The sequence below is a fragment of the Miscanthus floridulus genome, chromosome 2 (assembly GCF_019320115.1).
Source record: "Miscanthus floridulus cultivar M001 chromosome 2, ASM1932011v1, whole genome shotgun sequence".
Classification (NCBI taxonomy): Eukaryota; Viridiplantae; Streptophyta; class Magnoliopsida; order Poales; family Poaceae; genus Miscanthus; species Miscanthus floridulus.
Genome location: NC_089581.1, coordinates 15,081,955 through 15,101,864, shown reverse-complemented (window position 1 = coordinate 15,101,864; position 19,910 = coordinate 15,081,955). Strand labels below are relative to the sequence as shown.

The following is a 19,910-nucleotide window of genomic DNA, read 5'->3' as shown; positions in this document are numbered from 1 at the left end:
GATGTCCTATTGTGAATAAAGATTAAATTGATAGACTAAAATAAAGAAACAACTTGGGTTTATACAACTAAAATAATTGTTGGAAAATAACGTCTTATTCGACGACATGGATATGTAGCCTAAGTACGGTCATCGTTCGAACTAGCTCGTTAATGTGAGAGGCATAAACCATATTTTACGAGTCACGGTTGTAGTCGATTAATTATATCTTTGTATTGCATCGCATTGCATATCATATAGGTACGATGATGGATCAAGGGATCAATTGAAGGATGATTGGGAATACAAAGATAGTGTAATGGTATTCTCTCTAGGAGATGATGCAAGGGATTTTCTATTCAGTTGATGGTGGATGATCTAAAGATGCAGATACTAACTTTTTAATATATATCTTACGCAGGCAAGCCCCGATGCATAACCTCTACTTTTCTACAGTTTAAATTATATTTGTGCATTAAGTTTTAAGGAGTTGAATGAAACCCACTTGCACATATATATCTTTATCCTATGAGTCTTACTAGTATGATAGGATCGTGTAGATTGCTATGCTACAGGACTCTGGTAGAAGTCGAGTGATTGCCTGTCACTCATGAGAGATGGAAAATATATTACTGTATTATTATCACTTGGAAAATATAAATGGTGGAAAGGAAAAATAGTGACCGGGCAGGGATATGATTTGGGTATTGGTGGGTGTAAGAGGTTGTGTCACCGCAGACGCGGGGCATAGCTTGGTTACACTACTTTCCCTGTTTGTGTCGATTAAGGACCGGTCGTTGCATAAGACACTAGGCAAGTCATAGATTTATTATCCCGGGCACATACTTGTGTATGGGCGCTTGGAAGGCTTGTTGCTCTCTTGTCGTGGATCCATCTCTTTTTGGATCGACTGTTAGGGTGGTTTTTGGGTTAGGAGGTCCTTGCACCGCACTAAGTCGCTGCCAAGTCGGTACGACTTGTCTTAACTCTAGCATCGTAGTAAGAACTAAAAGATGAAAGATAGAAGATGGAAAAAGGAAATCTGATTCCTTACCACCTGTTTGAAAGTAGCACAGGTACATACATAAAATGGTTAGTTAATGAGCCAATGTGGCTATTAATAAAAATCAAATATAAGGACGCACGCTTAGTAATGCTTCCTGCAGATGTAATGAACCCATAAGCCAGATAGCCTTGCATATCCTTAGAGTCTTTTCTTTTCTCCAGTCGGATAAGTCTTGCTGAGTACAATTGAGTACTCTAGGTTTTATTTCCCCCTATTACAGGTGACAGGTGGATGCTAAAGCTGACTCTTATATGTGGATTCCTCCTGGTAGGCTCAGAGAGGATTTCCTTTACGCTGCGATCGTAGTTTTTATTTATAACTCTTACTAAATGTTGTTATAAATGAAATTATTATAATATGTTGTCCTAATTATTTATCAATGCTTCATCATGTCATGAATAGATATTTATTTCCGCTGTAATTCTGATAACATGTTTATATTCTGCTGTTAAATTAAATTATTCATAACTCTGATAATATGATTGCATTTCCGCAGTTATAATAATAAATATTATACTCTGATGTTGTATTAAAAGTGATGTAAGAAATGGTTAAGAATGTTGTAAGCTTTATTCTCTCATTTGTGATCCGGATGGAAAAAATGTGGATTTTCAGGTTCTCCCTTGGGGTGTGCCCGATAGAACCGAGTAATTTAGTGTTCTCCTTTGAGAGCTTAGTGTCTAATGGAAGACAAGCACTCCTACAAGGCATTGAATTAGGCGGTTCTACCACAACGACCATTTGTCAAACCTGCTATCTTTAGACCTAATCGACAATCTTACCTTCCAAACTAACTCTCCTTCGTAAAACTGTTTGTTCTTGACCTTTTTATTATAATGCCTTGCAACCCTAAATTTATTGGCCTCATTATTTTCAAGAGCGCGTAGCCGATGACAACTTAAGTCCTCCAAATCATCCATCATAAGGTTTTTATAGACTTCGGCTGTCAAATTATTTTGTAATGTAACACGTCTTGATCCAGTCTGAATCTCCCAAGGAAGAACTGCATTATGCCCATACACTAACTCATAAGGTGATGATTTAATCGATCCATGACAAGCCATCCTATATGCCCATAATGTTTCATTAAGTGTCAGGTACCACTTCCTTGGTCGCTCTTCAAATTTCTTCTTAATCAACTTAATCAAAATTTAATTGGATGCCTCTACCTAGCCATTAGCTTGAGCATAATAAGGAGAAGAATTTAGTAATTTAATTCCCATACTGGCAACAAAATCTCTAAATTCCTCTGATGTGAACATTGTCCCTTGATTAGTAGTAATGGTTTGAGGAATCCCAAAATGATAAACAATATGCTCCTTGACAAAATCAACCATATTCTTGGAAGTTAATGTTATCAAAGGAATCACCTAAACTCACTTAGTAAAATAATTTGTTGCTACCAATAGAAACTTGTGCCCTCTACTTGAAGGTGGAAAAATCTGGCCAATCAAATTAATTTCCCAGCCTCAGAATGGCCATGGCTTAATTATTGGGTTCATAGCTGATGCAAGCGATTTCTGAACATTACCAAAATGCTGACAACCCTGACACCCCTTGTAATATTCAAAACAATCTTCTAATATTGTTGGCCAAAAATATCTAGACCTCCGAATAACCCATTTCATTTTATAAGCTGATTGATGAGCACCGCATATTCCTTCATGCACTTCTCCTATCAATACTCTTGCTTCTTCTTGTCTTAAACATTTAAGTAAAACTCCATCGACTGTTTTATAATACAACTGATCATCCAACAAAACGTACTTAGTCGATTTATACCTTAATTTTCTGGTAACTCTCTGTGATGGATTCTTGAGGTAATTGGCTATTTCAACTCTCTAATCATTAGCCACGGTCTCACTACTTAAGATTTCCTAGAACACTCGATAGCCTAATGCATTCTGAGCTAACCGATTGGCCTCTTGATTATGTGCTCTTAGAATATGCTGAAGAGAAGTAAGAGGAAACCCCTTAAGCAACTTTTGACATTCATCATGATATCCCTTCAGAATATCATCTTTACATTCATACAGGCCGATCAACTGATTAATAACCAACTATGAATCTCTAAATATTACAATTGACTCGACCTTTACTTTCTGAAGAAGTTGAAGTCCCTTAAGAATAGCTTCATACTCTGCTTGATTATTGGTGGTCATTGGTTTGGTTTGAAAGGCAAACTCAAAACTTGCCCCCCGAGGCAAAATGATAATAATACCAATACCACCTCCTTGTTTACACGATGATCCATCAAAGAATAATGTCCAAGGCATATGTTCCACATAGCCGATGCTTGGTTTATGATGTTGAGTAATAAAATCAGTCATCACTTGCCCTTTGACTATTTTATCCGATTCATACCTCAAATCAATTTCTGATAATGCAAGAATCCACTTACCCATTCTCCCATTTAATATCGGCATTGACAACATGTGTTTGATCATATCCACTTTAGACACAACTATACACTCAGTCGATAATAAATAATATTGTAATTTAGTGCAGGAGAAATAGAAGCATAAGCATAACTTTTCAATAGGAGAATATCTTGTTTCCAGATCCAAAAGTCTTCTACTTAAATAGAAAACAACCCGTTCCTTTCCTTCAAACTCTTGCATCAAGGCCGATCCAATTGTTTGGCTATCGGCCGACACATACTTTTCTGACCAATCTCAATTCCTCTCTTGTGGACCATAAAACCCAAAAACTATCTAGCTGACACTCCAAAGGCACACTTATTAGGATTTATCTTTAAACCATGTTTTCTTGTGCACTCCAAAGTCTCCCGTAGATCAGCCAGATATTCTTTATACCCTTTGGATTTCACCACCACATCATCAATATAGATTTCAACAATCTTGCCGATCAACTTATGGAAAATATAATTCATTGTCCTCTGATAAGTTGCACCAGCATTCTTCAATCCAAAAGTCATCACAACCTATTCAAATAAGCTGATTGCACCGGGGCACCTAAAGGCTATTTTTGCTATGTCTTCTTCAGCCATAAAAATTTAATTATAACCTGCATTACCATCCATAAAACTAAGTACCTTGTGTCCGGCCGCTACATCTACCAATATATCAGCTATTGCCATCGGATATCCATCCATCAATGTAGGCTTGTTCAAATCTTTGAAATCAATACAGAATCTCAACTTCTCATTTTTCTTATACATAGGAACTACACTCGATATCTACTCTGCATATTGGCAAGGTCGGATAAATTTTGCTTCTAGTAGTCTCTCAGTCTCCTTCTTGATGCCATAAAAACATTTGGATTAAATCTCCTTGGAGCTTGTTTAAATGGCCAATATCCAGGTTTGATTGGCAACCGATGTTCAACAATTGATCTATCTAATCTAGGCATTTCATAATATTCTCAAGCAAAATAATCTTTAAATTCCTTTAACAAATCTATCAATTCTTGTTTATACTCAGGATCTAATTTAGCAGTTACATACGTCGGCCTAGGCCTATCTCTAGGACCAATATCTATTTCTTCTAACTCATCGACCGATGTAAAGCCATGTCATAATTTACCATCTATACCATCTATTGGATTATCCATTAAAACAAACTTTTAGAGCCGACTGCTCAGATCGACTGTTAGCCTTCGTTATTGATTCTAATGAAGCCTCCTTCCCATCACTTGCTAGAAAAATACTCAAAATCTTCTAGTTCCCAATACATTGGATCAGTTGTTGCTATACTCACAGAATCATCAGCATGAACTAGTTCAACATTGTCTCCATGCCACTAAATCAAATATTGATGTATAGTCGATGGTACACAACAATTGACATGAATCCAATCATGACTAAGGAGTAAACTGTATGAACCCTTTTCGTCAATGGCAAAGAATGTAGTGAGCAAAGTCTTGCTTTCAATTCTCAATTTAACATTTATTACCCCCTGGTTTTGGACGCATTACCCCCAAAATCCTTAAGCATCATGTCAGTGTCAATTAGATCTTCTGGTCCTTTACCAAGCTTGCAAATAGTAGTATAAGGCATCAGATTAACAGAAGCACATCCATCAACAAACATTTTACTCATCGGCTTTCCATCGACAAAACCTTTCACATATAAAGCCTTCAAATACCGATGCTTAATTGGTTTATCAAATATAGCTTGTTGTATCAATGTCAACTGGGCAGCCATCTCTTCATACCCTGATTCATCAAAATTTGAATAAACTCCTTGATCTGCTGGAGCTTTAAATTCAGATGGTAAAAGAAAAGTCCTTTGAATATTAGCTGATAGTTGACCCTTATCGGTTGTTTGTTTAGCACGCTATACTTGCGGTTTACTAGATTTTTAAGCCTATTCTAATTCTCTGCTCCTTAGGTGTTATACTCATCTCTTTTGACTTCTTGGTAAACCTCCTGGACACCACTGTTCTTCCTGCCAAACATACTCTTTATCATCTTCTTCTTCATAATCAGCCTAGTTTTGATCAACAACTCGCTTTCTAAGACGATCATGAATACTTCTATTTTTTAAGCAATGATCCACATCATTATGTTGATATTCAATTCGATCATGGATAGACTGGTGGTTGACTTGAGATTACCTAAACTTCCAATATTGTTCGTTACATCCTAGGCAATTATTCCTAGTAGTTAGTCTCAAACCTTCGTTCCAACAATGTCTGAAGAAACAGCAATTCCAATGTGATTCAGCTTGTTCTCTTTCATATCTCTCTTCTTCTTGTTGATGTTGATATTCCTTCTCTTCCAACCAGCGTTGATAATCTTTCTTCTTTTGTCGTTGCCATTTATTCAACAGAATTTGAGATGTAACACATGGTCTTATCGCACCATCTCTCGACGTTTCTCCTTGCTTATATCGGCTCTTTTATTGGTCACGACGTCTTTTGATTTCTCTATATTCATCAGCCGATATTTGTATCTTCGGATCAACTATTCTAGTTTCTCTTGCCCTGGTTGATGTTAAAATTTTAGCTTTCTCTTTGAACAACTTAGCATCAACCATATTCTGATCCTTTGAGAAAGGATTATCATCAACTATCATTTTTCGAGCTGTATAAAATTTAAGCTTTCCTTGTTGAATAGCCCTCTGAATATGCTGCCAAAAAACCTACAATCATTAGTAGTATGAGAAGTAGTGTTATGGTACTTGTAGAACTTCTTATTCTTTAACTAATCGGGAGGTAATATAACATGATTGGCAGGCAGTTTAATCTGTCCCTTGTTAAGCAAGAAATCAAAAAGTTTGTTTGCTTTTGTAACATCAAAATTATAACTTTCTTCAACTTCTTTTCCCCAAGGATTTAGAACCATTACTATCTTTTTACCCAATTCCATTTAGCTACGGCAATTTCCTCTTCATCATCATTATCGATTAAATATGGATTATAAGCTTCAACGACTGCAACATTCTTCTGGAATCAGGTATCTCTGCGCATATTATGGAATTGGCTATTAAGTGTTGCCACCAGTTGAGCCAATTGACCTAAATTGTTAAATTCTTGCCCAAGTAACTTTTCTCTCCATGTTAGCAACATTCCTTGAATGGCCAATGTAGCTAGCTGATCATCAATCAAATTTAACAAAAAGCATAAGTTTCTTGTTTCTCGGAACCTCTGAAAGAACTCAGCACCTGATTCATTAGCCCTTTGCTTTATAGTTGTCAAATCTATGATCTTTCTTTTCCCTATCCCAGTGTAGAAATATGTATAAAATTTCTTTTCAAGATCACTCCAATTGATAATAGAATTAACCTCTAGTGATGAAAACCAAGTGAAAGCTAATCCTGACAGGGACAAAGAAAAGAAACAAACCGATGCGCTTCCTCAATAGAGGCTTCATCCAACTGAGTAAGATATCGACTGACATGTTCTATTGTACTTGTGTTATCTTGACAAGTGAACTTAGCAAATTCTGGAAGCCTGTAATTCGTAGGAAGAGCCACTAAATCATACCACTCTAGATATAGACGTTTGTATGAAAAGGTCTACTTTTTGTACAATAAGGAAAATCTTACTAATCTTAGCAGATTCGATAACTGGTGATATTGTATTAAACAACAAGTTATTTAACACAAGATCGATAACTTTGATCTATATTATGATTCGTAAGAGATCAATCAGCTGATGCGGCCTTACAAACTATGATACAGATCAATAACTAACTTATATTATGGCTCATAAAGATCAATCGGTTGATGCAGCTTTACAAGCACAATACAAGCCGTGACGGTACTCACAAGCAAGCTAGAGGTCAATCAGTCGATGCAGCCCTGTTTGCTAAAGAACTCGCTGAGATCTACAGTACTCCTGCTCCTAATGCGATGGCGAAAGCCGAAAAGATTGTATTGATTGTGTGTTCGTCCTTTTTTACAATAACCAGAGTCTAATATTTATACCTGAAACCTAAACATGAATCCTACTCAAATACGACTCATTATAATTCTTGGAATAAACGAAAACTCCCTAACTTAATAATAACTTAGACCCTAATTTTCCTTATTCGTAGAGTCCGACACATCTCCCTGGTGCCACTCAAGTATAGCCCATTGACGTTGTCTGCTGACGTCATCCATAAAATAGTCGATTCTGACATCATATCTAAATCAGCTGATATCGATTCTCATCTAATCGATTCCTTGATGACACAATCCTGAAAGCTTCGAGTTCCCGCGTTCTTCTTCCCAAATTTTGGTGTAAACAATCACAAATATCCAAACCTTGCAATCGCAACACCACATCTCATCTAGTTATCAACCATGCACTTCCTGGTTGATTGGGCTCACGAGTTGGGGTTCTTCAAACCAATGCATGCCAAAACATCAAAGACAGATTAATCTATGTACAATCCAAAACCCTAACTTGGGCAACAACTACTGAGTATATAGTATTAGGGTAGCCAAAACCCTTATATGTGTCCCATGCAGCACAACGTCGACATGCTTTGTGATCCCATGACTACTATACGATAGGTATTGGCAAGTGGTACGTTTAACAATTACTCGTCGCCATTATAAGCGCGTTGCCCTTATCGGGCAGGGCGAACGATTTGATTGGAGCTGTGTTTGCCGCAAAGTGACAACTCCTGCGTTCATTCCGACGCCCGTGCCGGCACACCCGACGTGCATTCACTGGCGGAACCAGGGGGGCCATGCCCCCCCCCCCACACACACAGTGATTTTTTGTTAAATACCCTAGAAAATTCAATTGTGTAGCTAAAACATTATTATTTCACTCTATTGTGATGACAAATACGTGCTTTTTTCGTTATGAGTACTAAATAGATATGTAAAAACGTTAAAAAGCTATTGAGACATACATTTGTTTTACATATTTATCATGTTTACGAGTGTCATTGTATTGTTCGGCCTCCCTTGATCAGTAGTTTTGGTTCCACCACTGCATGTGCACTGCCGCCACCCCCAGCCAAGGAGGGTGCACCCCCGGCATCGGCGTCCGTTCCACCTCCTGTGCCGGCACGTTCGGCATACGTTCCGCCGCCACCACTCCCAGCTAGGAGGCTGCACCCCCGGTGTCGCCCTCCGGTGCCGGCACGTCCGGCGTACATTCCGCCACCGCCCGTCCCGGCTACACCGGCCCCACGTCTGGACCACGATACGACAAACCCTATCGCCATTGTTGTCGCTACGGTGGTGGGTGGTGGAGTTGCCGTGGGTGTCGGCTATGGGATACTTAAGTCATCACGCCCGCGCCAGGCAGACTGCCGCGTCTGGGGCCCACGATGCTGGGAACGTCGACGTCACGGGCGCGGGGCGATTGGCATGGCCGCCGATCTAGACGATGAGATAGCTGATGTGATCATCGTGGTATGTTGTTTGTGTTAGATTGAGACTTGAGAGTGAGACAGCGAGGGAGAGCGAGGCTCGAGAAGGGGGGCGTCAACGTGTTTTTTTTGTGTGCGACAATTGTCAACGTATATTGTGTTATTATAGTAGTATATGTTCTGCTGGTGGGTCCGTGGTATGTGGTGGATCCAAATATAAATAAAAGCGCAAGCTTTCCCGTGTTGTGTGTAATCCATTTGGGCTCGAAATAAGCTGAGAAATGTGGGGTGCTGGTTGGGTTGTTCATGCCTCGAGTCATGCTAGCTGGTGAAAGTAAAGGTGAAAGGGTGTTTCTCAGTATTAAAAAAAAAACTGGTGAAAGGGTTCCTTCTAAAAAAAAACTGGTGATTTTTTTTTTTTTTGCCATCCCACTGTCAATTTCATCAGGTATGTTAATGTGCCGTGCCTCTAACACACACACACACACACGTGAAAATGCCTGTAATACACATTTTTTTGTGTGACACGACTTACCCAAGCACATAATATTTTCGTGTGCCCCTGCGCACGGAAATGTGAATTGCACCGAAAACACAAAATTTGAAACCCAGAAAAGTGCAGAAATACAAGACCTAATGATCGCACAGTTTGAAATGCAGAAATCGGGAATACACCCAACACTGAGCAAAACCACTACCCGAGTCCAAATTCACAGATCAACATGAGTAGAAGTTTCTTGTACATATTTAACAGTAACACACAAGTCGAAGCCTGCGAGTATCCAAACCTCAGTAACCAGGAAGCAAGGGGAGGCTAGTTTTATCTGTGTTCCACAGAACAGGTTGCGATTCACTGAGAAAACTACAGGAGATTTTTCACAAAATGATGCTAGCTCTTTGCCAGAGTATACAACATCAGGGCATCCCATGCCTGATTCTGATTGGTTCTTTGGTTGACTAGTGAGATGGTTACTTACATTGCGTACACAATCTCACCGCTGCTGTCAACATCAAGATCTGAGTCGGAGTCAAGGTCATCCATGTCATCGTCCATGTCCAATCCATCAGCTAGGACATTTATACTGCGAGAACAGGCAGGCGGTATGGTGGCCTCTGTCAAAATCTGCATGATCTGATCCATGGTCTGCATTGGCTGATCAGGCTCCTCATATTGGTTGCTCATGCTATCATCATCCATCAGATCAGCAGGAAGGTTCTTCAGGAACCAACTATGATTCCGGATTTCAGGGATTGTTATTCGCTGGATATTTTATATAACACATAAAGACAACAAAATCAGATAAATATGACTAAACTCGAAGCAGCATATCTTCTGAACCTACTGTATCAGGAACAAAGCAAGATTACAACTACAACACACAAGGACTTACCATAGCAGGATCTCCAACAAAAATCCTCGAAATTAGATGCCTGCACTCTGGAGATATGTTCACGTTGTCTGGAATTGCATACTGAACGTTCAAGATGCGCTGTAACAAGATGACACTACCATTAGTTTAGTCGTTAGCTAAAACAGGAGAATGCATTAAGTGAAACATGCAGAGACTCAGAAGTAGCCGATCTAGTTTAGAGTTTAGCTGTGTGCTAGGACACACACACACTCTATGACTCTCTCTCTCTCTCTCTCTCTCTCTCTCTCTCACACACACACACACACACACACAAGCGCGTGCACTCGTGTGCATTCAACTTGTATCCATGAATGGGAAAAAAAAAGATAACCTGAATTGTCTTGCGGAAGTTCTTAGGCTCTTCTGGGTCTTCAAAAGGATATGCACCAACAACCATTACATAGAGGGTTACACCACATGACCAAACATCAGCAATCTGTTTGTCATAAACAAATCATCAGTGAGGAGAAGCTTTCCTCATATAGGAGGTAACCAGACAGTTACCACTAAAAGAGAAATCATAAGTGAAAGTTTTCTGTGACACATGTTTATGGAACTACAGTGCACTGATGCAGAGGTATACGCAACTCTCAGAGACACATTTCTCAAGAGAAATAAGGAAAGTGATAGCACAAGTACCTTGCCATCGTATTCTTTTTTCAACAGAACTTCAGGTGCAATATAAGCAGGTGTTCCAACGGTGGACTTCGGCTGGGAATGAAGAACAGATGACTGCAGAGAATAAAGAATGCATGGTATTGTCCGTTAAAAGGAATCTGACAACCCTATGATCATATTCATCATTCTACTGCCATCGTGTAAACATTAAGCCATAGAACAACGGAACCTCAATGATTGCTAGCCACACACCCACACAAACATGTACTAGAACGCTATGCAGCACAGGCAATACACATACCAGTATCAGGCAGATACACAAATACATCATTTTTCTTAAAAACGATACACGGATACATTTTTAGTATTTTTAATAAATAAATAATAAGGCATATTAAAATTCTAAAAGCCGTAACAGACTAGCAGGAACTTTAAATTGCCTTGCATTTTTGCAATTGTGCTGTTCTGCTCATCTTTTTCATACTTCCATTTAGCCAACACTCCAACAGCCAAGCCTGCCCAGCATCTCCATCCAATTCTCAAAGTCCAAACTTGCAAAATCCAAATGAGAACATAAGCGCCTAGTGCAGAAGTAGAACTAGTTAAACAGAGGGAGGATTCAACTAAGCACATCACTTTGTACTTGAGGGCGAGGATTCAGGCTTGGAGGAGATGAGTAAATCACTGAAACAATTCCTTTCCCCTTCCAGTTCCAGTTCCAGTTCAGAATAATTTGACACCGCTTTAAGCAAAGAGTCTAGATTAATTTGACATGGGGAACAGGGCAGGAAAGAGGCTACAGGAGAGAAGATGAAACATGGAAGAAATCACCGCTAACTCATCACCAGCTTGGTGCTGATTTATCACTGGTGTGTGGTGAAGCTTGTCGCAGTGCCGTGTGCTGATTTATCACCGCCCACAAATTTCCAGCGTGCACCTTGCAGGTGGTGTGCATCACCACAGCCACAGCCGCAGCCAGCTCAAGCATGCCACCGGTGCTGGATCTCGTGGCGGGGCCAGGCGAACAGCTGGACGAGCAGGAAGTCAGGCGGGCGGCGGCAGCAGTGGGCGTGTTGCATCACTGGGTGCCTGGCTGCATGGTGCGCATCAGTGCGTGAGTCGAGGGTTATAGTAGGCCTACTGGCCTGGACCGTATCCACAAAACCCCTCAATACGTCTTCGCTCACGTATCGGAATTGCTCTTATTTATGTTTTTCCCCGATACTCCATGGAGACATCTCCATGCTGTATCCCATGTGTATCCGTATCGGATACATATCCAATACGACAGGGGTGACCTGACATATCCATGCAACTAAGCTTGAACGTAACACATAAATATGAGCTAGAATAAGATGAAGTTGGCATGTGTAAGAACCTTGGAATAACCGAAGTCACATATCTTCAAGCGAGGAGCATCACTCCCATCTAGAAGTGTGTTCTCCAGCTTCAGATCACGGTGGCATACTTGCTTGAAAATAAGAATAAAAAATAGGCAGCTCAGCTCAATGCATGGCATGAGTAAACAGTAACAATAGGATGGAAGATATGCCATTATATAATAACTAATACCATTGAATGGCAGTAGCTTACTCCTGAAATGAGCTGCTGGAAGAAGTAGCGAGCCTGGAAAGATATATATGAACACTTAGTAGGATCAAGAAAGAGGTGTGTCAAGAAGAAAGATGAACTAAGTGGCAAGCACAAACCTCATCTTCACTGAATCGCACGTTCTTACATATTCTCTCAAAAAGCTCACCAGCAGAGGCATATTCCATGACAATAGCAAGGTGGGTCGGTGTTAAAATAACCTAGACATACAAAGAAATTTCAAAAATGTTTAACAATGGAATTCTGGGGGAGAAGCAGCATCACAATCCAGACTCACCTCTTTAAACCTAATAATGTTAGGGTGTTTCAATGATCTATGGTTAATTATCTCACGCTGGACATTCTCATCTATCTGCACATGATAATGAAATACATATTAAAGAAAACCAAGATAAAACAATTGAGTGCAGTAAGAAATGAGAACCTAGCATTTATGGTAGAAAAAAGAAAATGCACAAAAGAAAACAGATTTAAGGGACCATGGACATTGTAAATCAAATCACCAAATGAATGAGAGAGAAAATTCCATAAAATTAGACCTAATGTCTTACTATTGATAGAGATCATAAATAATATTGGGCCTTTAGTATGAATTGATGTTGGTCTCTCTGGGGTGGAAGCCAAAATCAAAGGAATGTAACAAGAATCTGTTCAGCTATCCTTGGTTTCAGAAGTTCAAAATTTTATTGACTAATGATTATTTATTCTATCAAAAACTACCAGACTGGATGGCCACAACAACAGTAAATCGATGGTATTAAAAACAATGCACAGGTACCCCCAGTTAGAAATACACATGGATAAAACATGTGTATCAAAAGGATTCCACTTTGCCCCCACCTCACTACGCTATCAAACGTGTCAGCTCTTGTAGAATATCACAAGTATGCAACTACCTCAATATTAGCTAAGGGAACAGAAAAGGCTTGCAAAACCTTTTCCCAGTATAATGTGGTTTTGTGAAATTCATGCAATATTTTGTTGTGTCCTAGACACATACTGTTTCAATTTCTTTTTATAAGACATACACTCCTATGCATCAAGTAGTAGAAGTTAGTTGTGGCATAGAGTTATGGAGCATCATTACCAATTAGATAACAGATTTTTTGGGCCAAATCATACACCATTACTGCAGCTCGATTAAAATTCGATGCAGTATCCACAAATGTTGAAACCAGATGGATGGACAGATTTTTACATATAGGATCAATGGCTCATGCCTGATGGCAGGCCCATCCCGGCGCATGCGCAACCTGTGCGCTAGCACAGGGCCCCTCAAGATTAGTCTATATATTAATCAGCATTAGTAATGTTAGCCTATAATACAAGAGAAAAGAGTAGCACTAACTATCCATATGCAAATATTTGTATTTTTCTCTTGCCACATGCAAATCATAAACTATCTTTCATAAGGGGACTGATTCTCTGAATCTATTTTTTCTTGCATGAATTAATCCTGATTTCAGCCTAAAAATCCTACTACACTATGAATCTCCCCCAGGTTTCCTTCTCTCTTTGCTTATAGGCATAGTTCTATTATCTATCCTATTTTGCTTTCTTTCACCTAGGTCCAGCTTCAATTGATTGATTGGGATCAATTTGTATTCTAGACATGTTTGCACTGTGACTATGGGAGCTACTTCTTGTTGGATCGGAGCATCAAGACTCAAGAGAAATAGAAGCCACAATACTAAGTACTAACCAGATCAATATTATTTCAACCGGCATATGCCTAGAACCAGTGGCGGATCCAGAAACGGACCAAGAGGGGGGCTAAATAATTGAAGAGTATAAATCATACTAGTCATACACTAATAGAAGGCTAAAATCGATGCGATTCTTTCAAAGTAATAATATTCAGCATTTTGAAGCAATCTGACAGGGGAGATGATTTTTTTTTTATATAGACAGGGGAGATGTTTGCAACAAAGAAACTAAGTAATGAGCTGGAATAATGAAACTAGAATAATCTCATCTGGCAAAAGGCCATTAATTGAAATTAAGAAACGTACAGACCAAGGGGGCAGCAGGAGCACCGAGCACACCTAGGCTGTGAAAGGGGCTATTGGACTGGATTGGAAGATCTGTTCATGAGAATCTTGGCCCACGAGGGGGGCTGCAGCCCCCCCTGCAGATCCGCCCCTGCCTAGAACTGTTCTTCCTGAATTTCTAACCGTGTTAATTTTGTTCTTTTCTGTTGCACCAAAAGTTTTTTTTTTCTAAAAGTTGGATTTGAAAACATGACTATGCCTATGAAAAGCGTAGAAATAAAGAAAAAAGAATATGGATGCCGATTTGATTGTAGAAAGGGGCTATCAATAGGTCATACGAAGTAGTAATACAATGAATAATTATTGATGTTGTTGCTATTTATTTATTTAGTATTTATATTTGGGGCCTAAATAAGAAGTGCACAGGGCCCATATATTTTATGGACAGCCCTGCCTGATGGCTAACACCAAGCAGTAAGAGTGAAGTCTAGGCTAAAATCAGCTGGCACAGAAGCATAGTCCCAATAAGTCAGCTACCTGTGTTATTAGTAATCAATATTTGCTGCTATGTTTGGATTGAAACAAAATGGGTCGGACATTAGGAGCCTAGGAGATACTTCAAAATAAGGAAATTTTTTTCTTTTATATGCAATGCAAAACAGGGAAACATATTCCAGGATTAAATAACTCAATATTTCTAATCCTACAGAACATATTTTTACTAAATCTGCATAAAATAAATCCAACTATATATATATTGAGACCAAATAACATGTGAGATCGTAGTGGTGGCAGCATGTGAGTGTGGCGCTTGTGACCTGCGTTCGATCCCCAGGGTGGCACAGGTCACATGGGCGAAATATTATTTTCAAGAAAATAAAAAACAAATAGGTAGCAGCCATGGCCACATCTCTTGATAAACTCGATAAAGAATCAAGCAATCTAGATATTGTTTATTTGATGCTGTTCACTGGTAACTCCAAGCTCACAAGTCACAACCACCTTCCAGCATCCAGCGGCATATCAAAATTATGATGTTCGCTTGAGCAAACAGGGTGATTAAATTATTATTTCGATTCAGTCCAGACTGGTGCGACGGGTGTAGTAAAAAATGAGCAAGGATCTTCACATCTGAGTCGACGGGTGCGAAGGGTAAGAAAGCTAGTCGAACCAACTAGGATCCGTTTAGGTAGTTGGAATGTAGGGTCGCTTATAGGTAAGTTAAGAGAATTAGTTGATACCGCGACTAGGAGGCGTGTAAATATATTATGCGTTCAAGAGACTAAATGGAAGGGTCAGAAGACGAAGGAGGTGGACAATACAGGTTTCAAGCTTTGGTACACAGGGACAGTCACGAATAGAAATGGAGTAGGAGTTTTGATTGATAAGAGCCTCAAAAATGGTATGGTGGGAGTGAGAAGGCAAGAAGATAGGATTATCTTAGTCAAGCGTCGTTGGTGATATGGTCTTGAACGTAATTAGTGTGTATGCCCCCCAAGTAGGCCTCGACGAGAGTGCTAAGAGACAGTTCTGGGAAGACTTAGATGGCCTGATTAGACCTGTACCTAGTAGTGAGAAGCTTTTTATACGAGAAGATCTTAATGGGCCTGTAGGTACTACAAGCGTAGGTTTCGAGACAGTTCATGAAGGTTTTGGGTATGGTAGTAGGAATCAGGAGGGGGAGGAAGTTCTAGACTTCGTGGTAGCTTTTGAACTGATGATAGCCAACACTTTCTTTAGAAAGAGAGAATCTCATCTAGTGACCTTCAGTAGCGGACAACACTCTAGCCAGATTGACTTTGTCCTCGCAAGAAGAAAGGACAAACGAGCATGCTTGGGTTGCAAGGTGATACCAGGGGAGTGTGTTGTTTCTCAACATAAGCTTTTGGTGGCAGACTTTCATTTTCAGGTGCGTGCCCGTAGAGAAAAACAAGCTAAGATTGAAAGAACAAAGTGGTGGAAACTGAAAGGGGAGACGTCAGAGGTATTCAGGGAAAGGGTTATCAAAGAGGGTACTTAGAAGGAAGAAGAGGACATAAACAACATGTGGGAGAAGATGGCAACTAACATTCGGAAGGTGGCCTCAGAGGTGTGTGGAGTAACGAAAGGAAGTGAAGGCGAGGCTAAAGATACTTGGTGGTGGAACGAGGAAGTCCAAAGGGCTATTAAGGAGAAGAAAGAATGTTATAGACGCTTGTACTATGACAGGAGTGTGGACAACATAGAGAAGTACAAGGTGGCAAAGAAGACTGCAAAGCGAGCTGTAAGTGTGGCAAAGGGTAGAGCGTACGAGGATCTTTACCAACATTTGAGTATGAAGGAATGAGAGAAGGACATTTATAGGACGGCTAGGGTTCATGAGAGAAAGACAAGGGACTTCAACCAAGTTAAGTGCATTAAGAATGAAAGGGAGCATCTCTTGGTGAAGGAGGATGAAATCCGACACAGGTGGCAAGAGTATTTTGACAAATTGTTCAATTATGATAATACGGACACAACCTTTCAGTTGGATGACTTTTTTGATGACACCAATAGGCGCTTTGTGCGGAGAATCCAAGAATCTGAGGTCAGAGAGACGTTGAAAAGGATGAAAAGAGGTAAGACGATGGGACCGGATGGTATCCCAATCGAGATGTGGAGATGCCTCGGAGACATAGCTATAGTATGACTAACCAAGCTGTTCAACCATATTTTTCGATCGAATAAGATGCCTAACGAGTGGCGGAGAAGTATATTGGTACCGATCTACAAGAATAAAAGGGATATTCAAAGTTGTACTAATTATCGGGGAATTAAGTTGATGAGCCATACTATGAAGCTGTGGGAGAGAGTTATCAAGCATCGCTTGAGAGCAATAACGCGGGTCTCTATGAACCAATTTGGTTTCATGCCCGGAAGGTCAACCATGGATGTCATTTTCTTAATAAGACAAGTTATGGAGCGGTATAGGAAGAAGAAGAAGGACCTACACATGGTTTTTATTGACTTGGAGAAGGCTTATGATAAAATACCAAGGAATGTTATGTGGTGGGCTTTGAACAAACATAAAGTCCCAACGAAGTATGTCGGGCTCATTAAGGACATGTACAACAATGTTGTGACTAGTGTTCGAACAAGTGATGGAGACACGGATGACTTCCCGATTAGGATAGAACTACATAAAGAGTCAGCTTTGAGCCCTTATCTGTTTGCCTTAGTGATGGATGAGGTCACAAGGGACATACAAAGGAACATCCCTTGGTGTATGCTTTTCGCGGACGATGTAGTGCTAGTTGATGAAAGTCGGACATGAGTGAATCAGAAACTAGAGTTATGGCGGGAGACTTTAGAGTCCAAAAGTTTTAGACTCAGTAGAACTAAAACTGAGTTTACGAGATGTGACTTCGGCACTACTACTCGAGGGGGGGGGAAGATATTAGTTTGGAAGGTCAAGTAGTGCCTAGGAAGGATATCTTTCGATATTTAGGATCAATGCTACAGAGAGACGGGGATATTGATGAAGATGTTAGCCATAGAATCAAAGCAGGGTGGATGAAGTGGCGCCAAGCATCTGGTGTCCTATATGACAAAAGGGTACCACACAAGCTAAAAGGCAAGTATTATAGGACGGCGATTAGACTTGTTATGTTGTATGGTGCAGAATGTTGGCATACGAAAAGACGACATGTTTAACAGATAAATGTCGCGGAAATGCGTATGTTGCGTTGGATTTACGGTCATACAAGAAGGGATCGAGTTCGGAACGATGATATACGTGATAGATTAGGGGTAGCACCAATTGAAGAAAATCTTGTCCAACACCGGTTGAGATGGTTTAGACATGTTCAACAGAGACCTCCAGAGGCACCGGTGCGTAGTGGAATCCTAAGCCAGGATAGTAACGTCAAGAGAGTCAGAGGAAGACCGAAGTTGACTTGGGTAGAGGCAATAAAAGGAGACTTGAAAGGATGGAATATACCCAAAGACTTAGCCATAGATAGGAGTGCTCGGAAAACAGCTATTCACGTGCCTGAACCTTGATTGCTTCTGCTGGATTTCAACCAGGGACGAACCTGCAGGGTATGCACGGTGGGCCACCGCATACCCTGGGGTCCGCCAGTCATAGAGATAGGTAGAAAATTTTAATGTAAAAAAAATTGCATAAGAAATTTTTTTGGTTTACCGAATTGCATAAGAAAATTTTTTTGCTGCGCATACTCAGAGGTAAAAACCTAGGTCCGTCACTGATTTCAACTCTAGCCTACCCCAACTTGTTTGGGACTTAGAGGCTTTGTTGTTGTTGTTGTTGTATTCAGTCCAGACTGGACCCAAATCAGCATAAGCTTGCTTGTTTAATGATTGTGGTGGCAAATGCTTAGCCCCAAATACAGCACACCCAAACAAAATTTCACAGGAACAAAACTATAATTCGTGCGTACTCAGCATATCCTGCGTATCAGATGGAACAAACAGCAAAAGGCCACAGCTGATATTCACTCGAACAACAAATAATAACCTAAATGCACACAAATGTCATCCTCGGGCTGAAATACGGTCCCTACGACCCTACCCCCACGGCAGGACCCAAAGGATTCACATCCCAAATCGAATAGCCCCCTCGGAACGCAAACGCCGTGCGGTGGAATCGATGGGTTATTGATTAACTACAGCCAGCACGGAATCGAATCCACAGGGGAGGGAGAAGGGGATCAGCACGATACCTTCTCGCCGCGCTCGATGTACTTGACGGCGACGAGTTCGCTGGTGCGGCGGTCGCGCATGAGGCGGGCAACGCCGAAGTTGCCGGAGCCGATGTCGCGCACGAGCTCGTACCGGTCGCTGTCGTGCATGATCGGCATGTCCATGCCCGGCCCCACAGTCAGGGAGGCCCGATCCGGCGCCGGCCCTGCCATGGCCTGAGACGGCGATCAACGGAGGCTAGGGTTGGTAGTGGTAGGATTCCGTGACCCGTGGCCCCCGGCGCAGGCTCCAAGTCCCAGCTGCTCCTCGCGCTCTCTCTCACACACGCCCACGCTCTCTCGCAGTAGTCTCGCTCCTCTTTTCTTCTCAAATCGCCGAAGAGCCTGCTCTCTCTACCGTCGACGACGAGTTGGTGATGTCACTAGCCGACCAAGAGAGAGAAAGGCTTTTATCACCTTGCTAACCGCTTGGGGCTTGGCGAGTTCTGCTGAAGTTGTTTTATCGGGTGTGTCGTCTTTTGGAATCTCTGTGATATGTGCTCTGAGCGGGTGTTTAGTTTCAGGAAGTTGGAATTTGGGGCTATTGTAGCACTTTCGTTTTTATTTAGTAATTAGTGTTTAATCATGGACTAATTAGGCTTAAAACGTTCGTCTCGTAATTTCCCACCAAACCGTACAATTAGTTTTTTTTTCGTCTACATTTAATGCTCCATGTACGGCCGCAAACATTTGATGTGACAGGTACTGTAGCACTTTTTTGAGAATTTGAGGTGCAACT

At 40.7% G+C, this 19,910-nt stretch overlaps 1 protein-coding gene across 1 annotated transcript; it reads right to left on the bottom strand.

Moving 5' to 3' along the window:
* Positions 1–9,505: 9,505 nt before the first annotated feature.
* On the bottom strand, positions 9,506–19,607 carry LOC136517834 (serine/threonine-protein kinase SAPK8-like). The gene is made up of 9 exons (XM_066511482.1): positions 19,154–19,607; positions 12,740–12,814; positions 12,561–12,662; positions 12,424–12,477; positions 12,230–12,322; positions 10,873–10,965; positions 10,565–10,669; positions 10,213–10,311; positions 9,506–10,082 (listed from the first exon to the last, which is right to left on the bottom strand). Exons 1-9 carry the CDS (start codon positions 19,343–19,345, stop codon positions 9,795–9,797), a joined length of 1,101 nt encoding a protein of 366 aa, XP_066367579.1. The 5' UTR covers positions 19,346–19,607; the 3' UTR covers positions 9,506–9,794.
* Between the last annotated feature and the right edge of the window lie 303 nt (positions 19,608–19,910).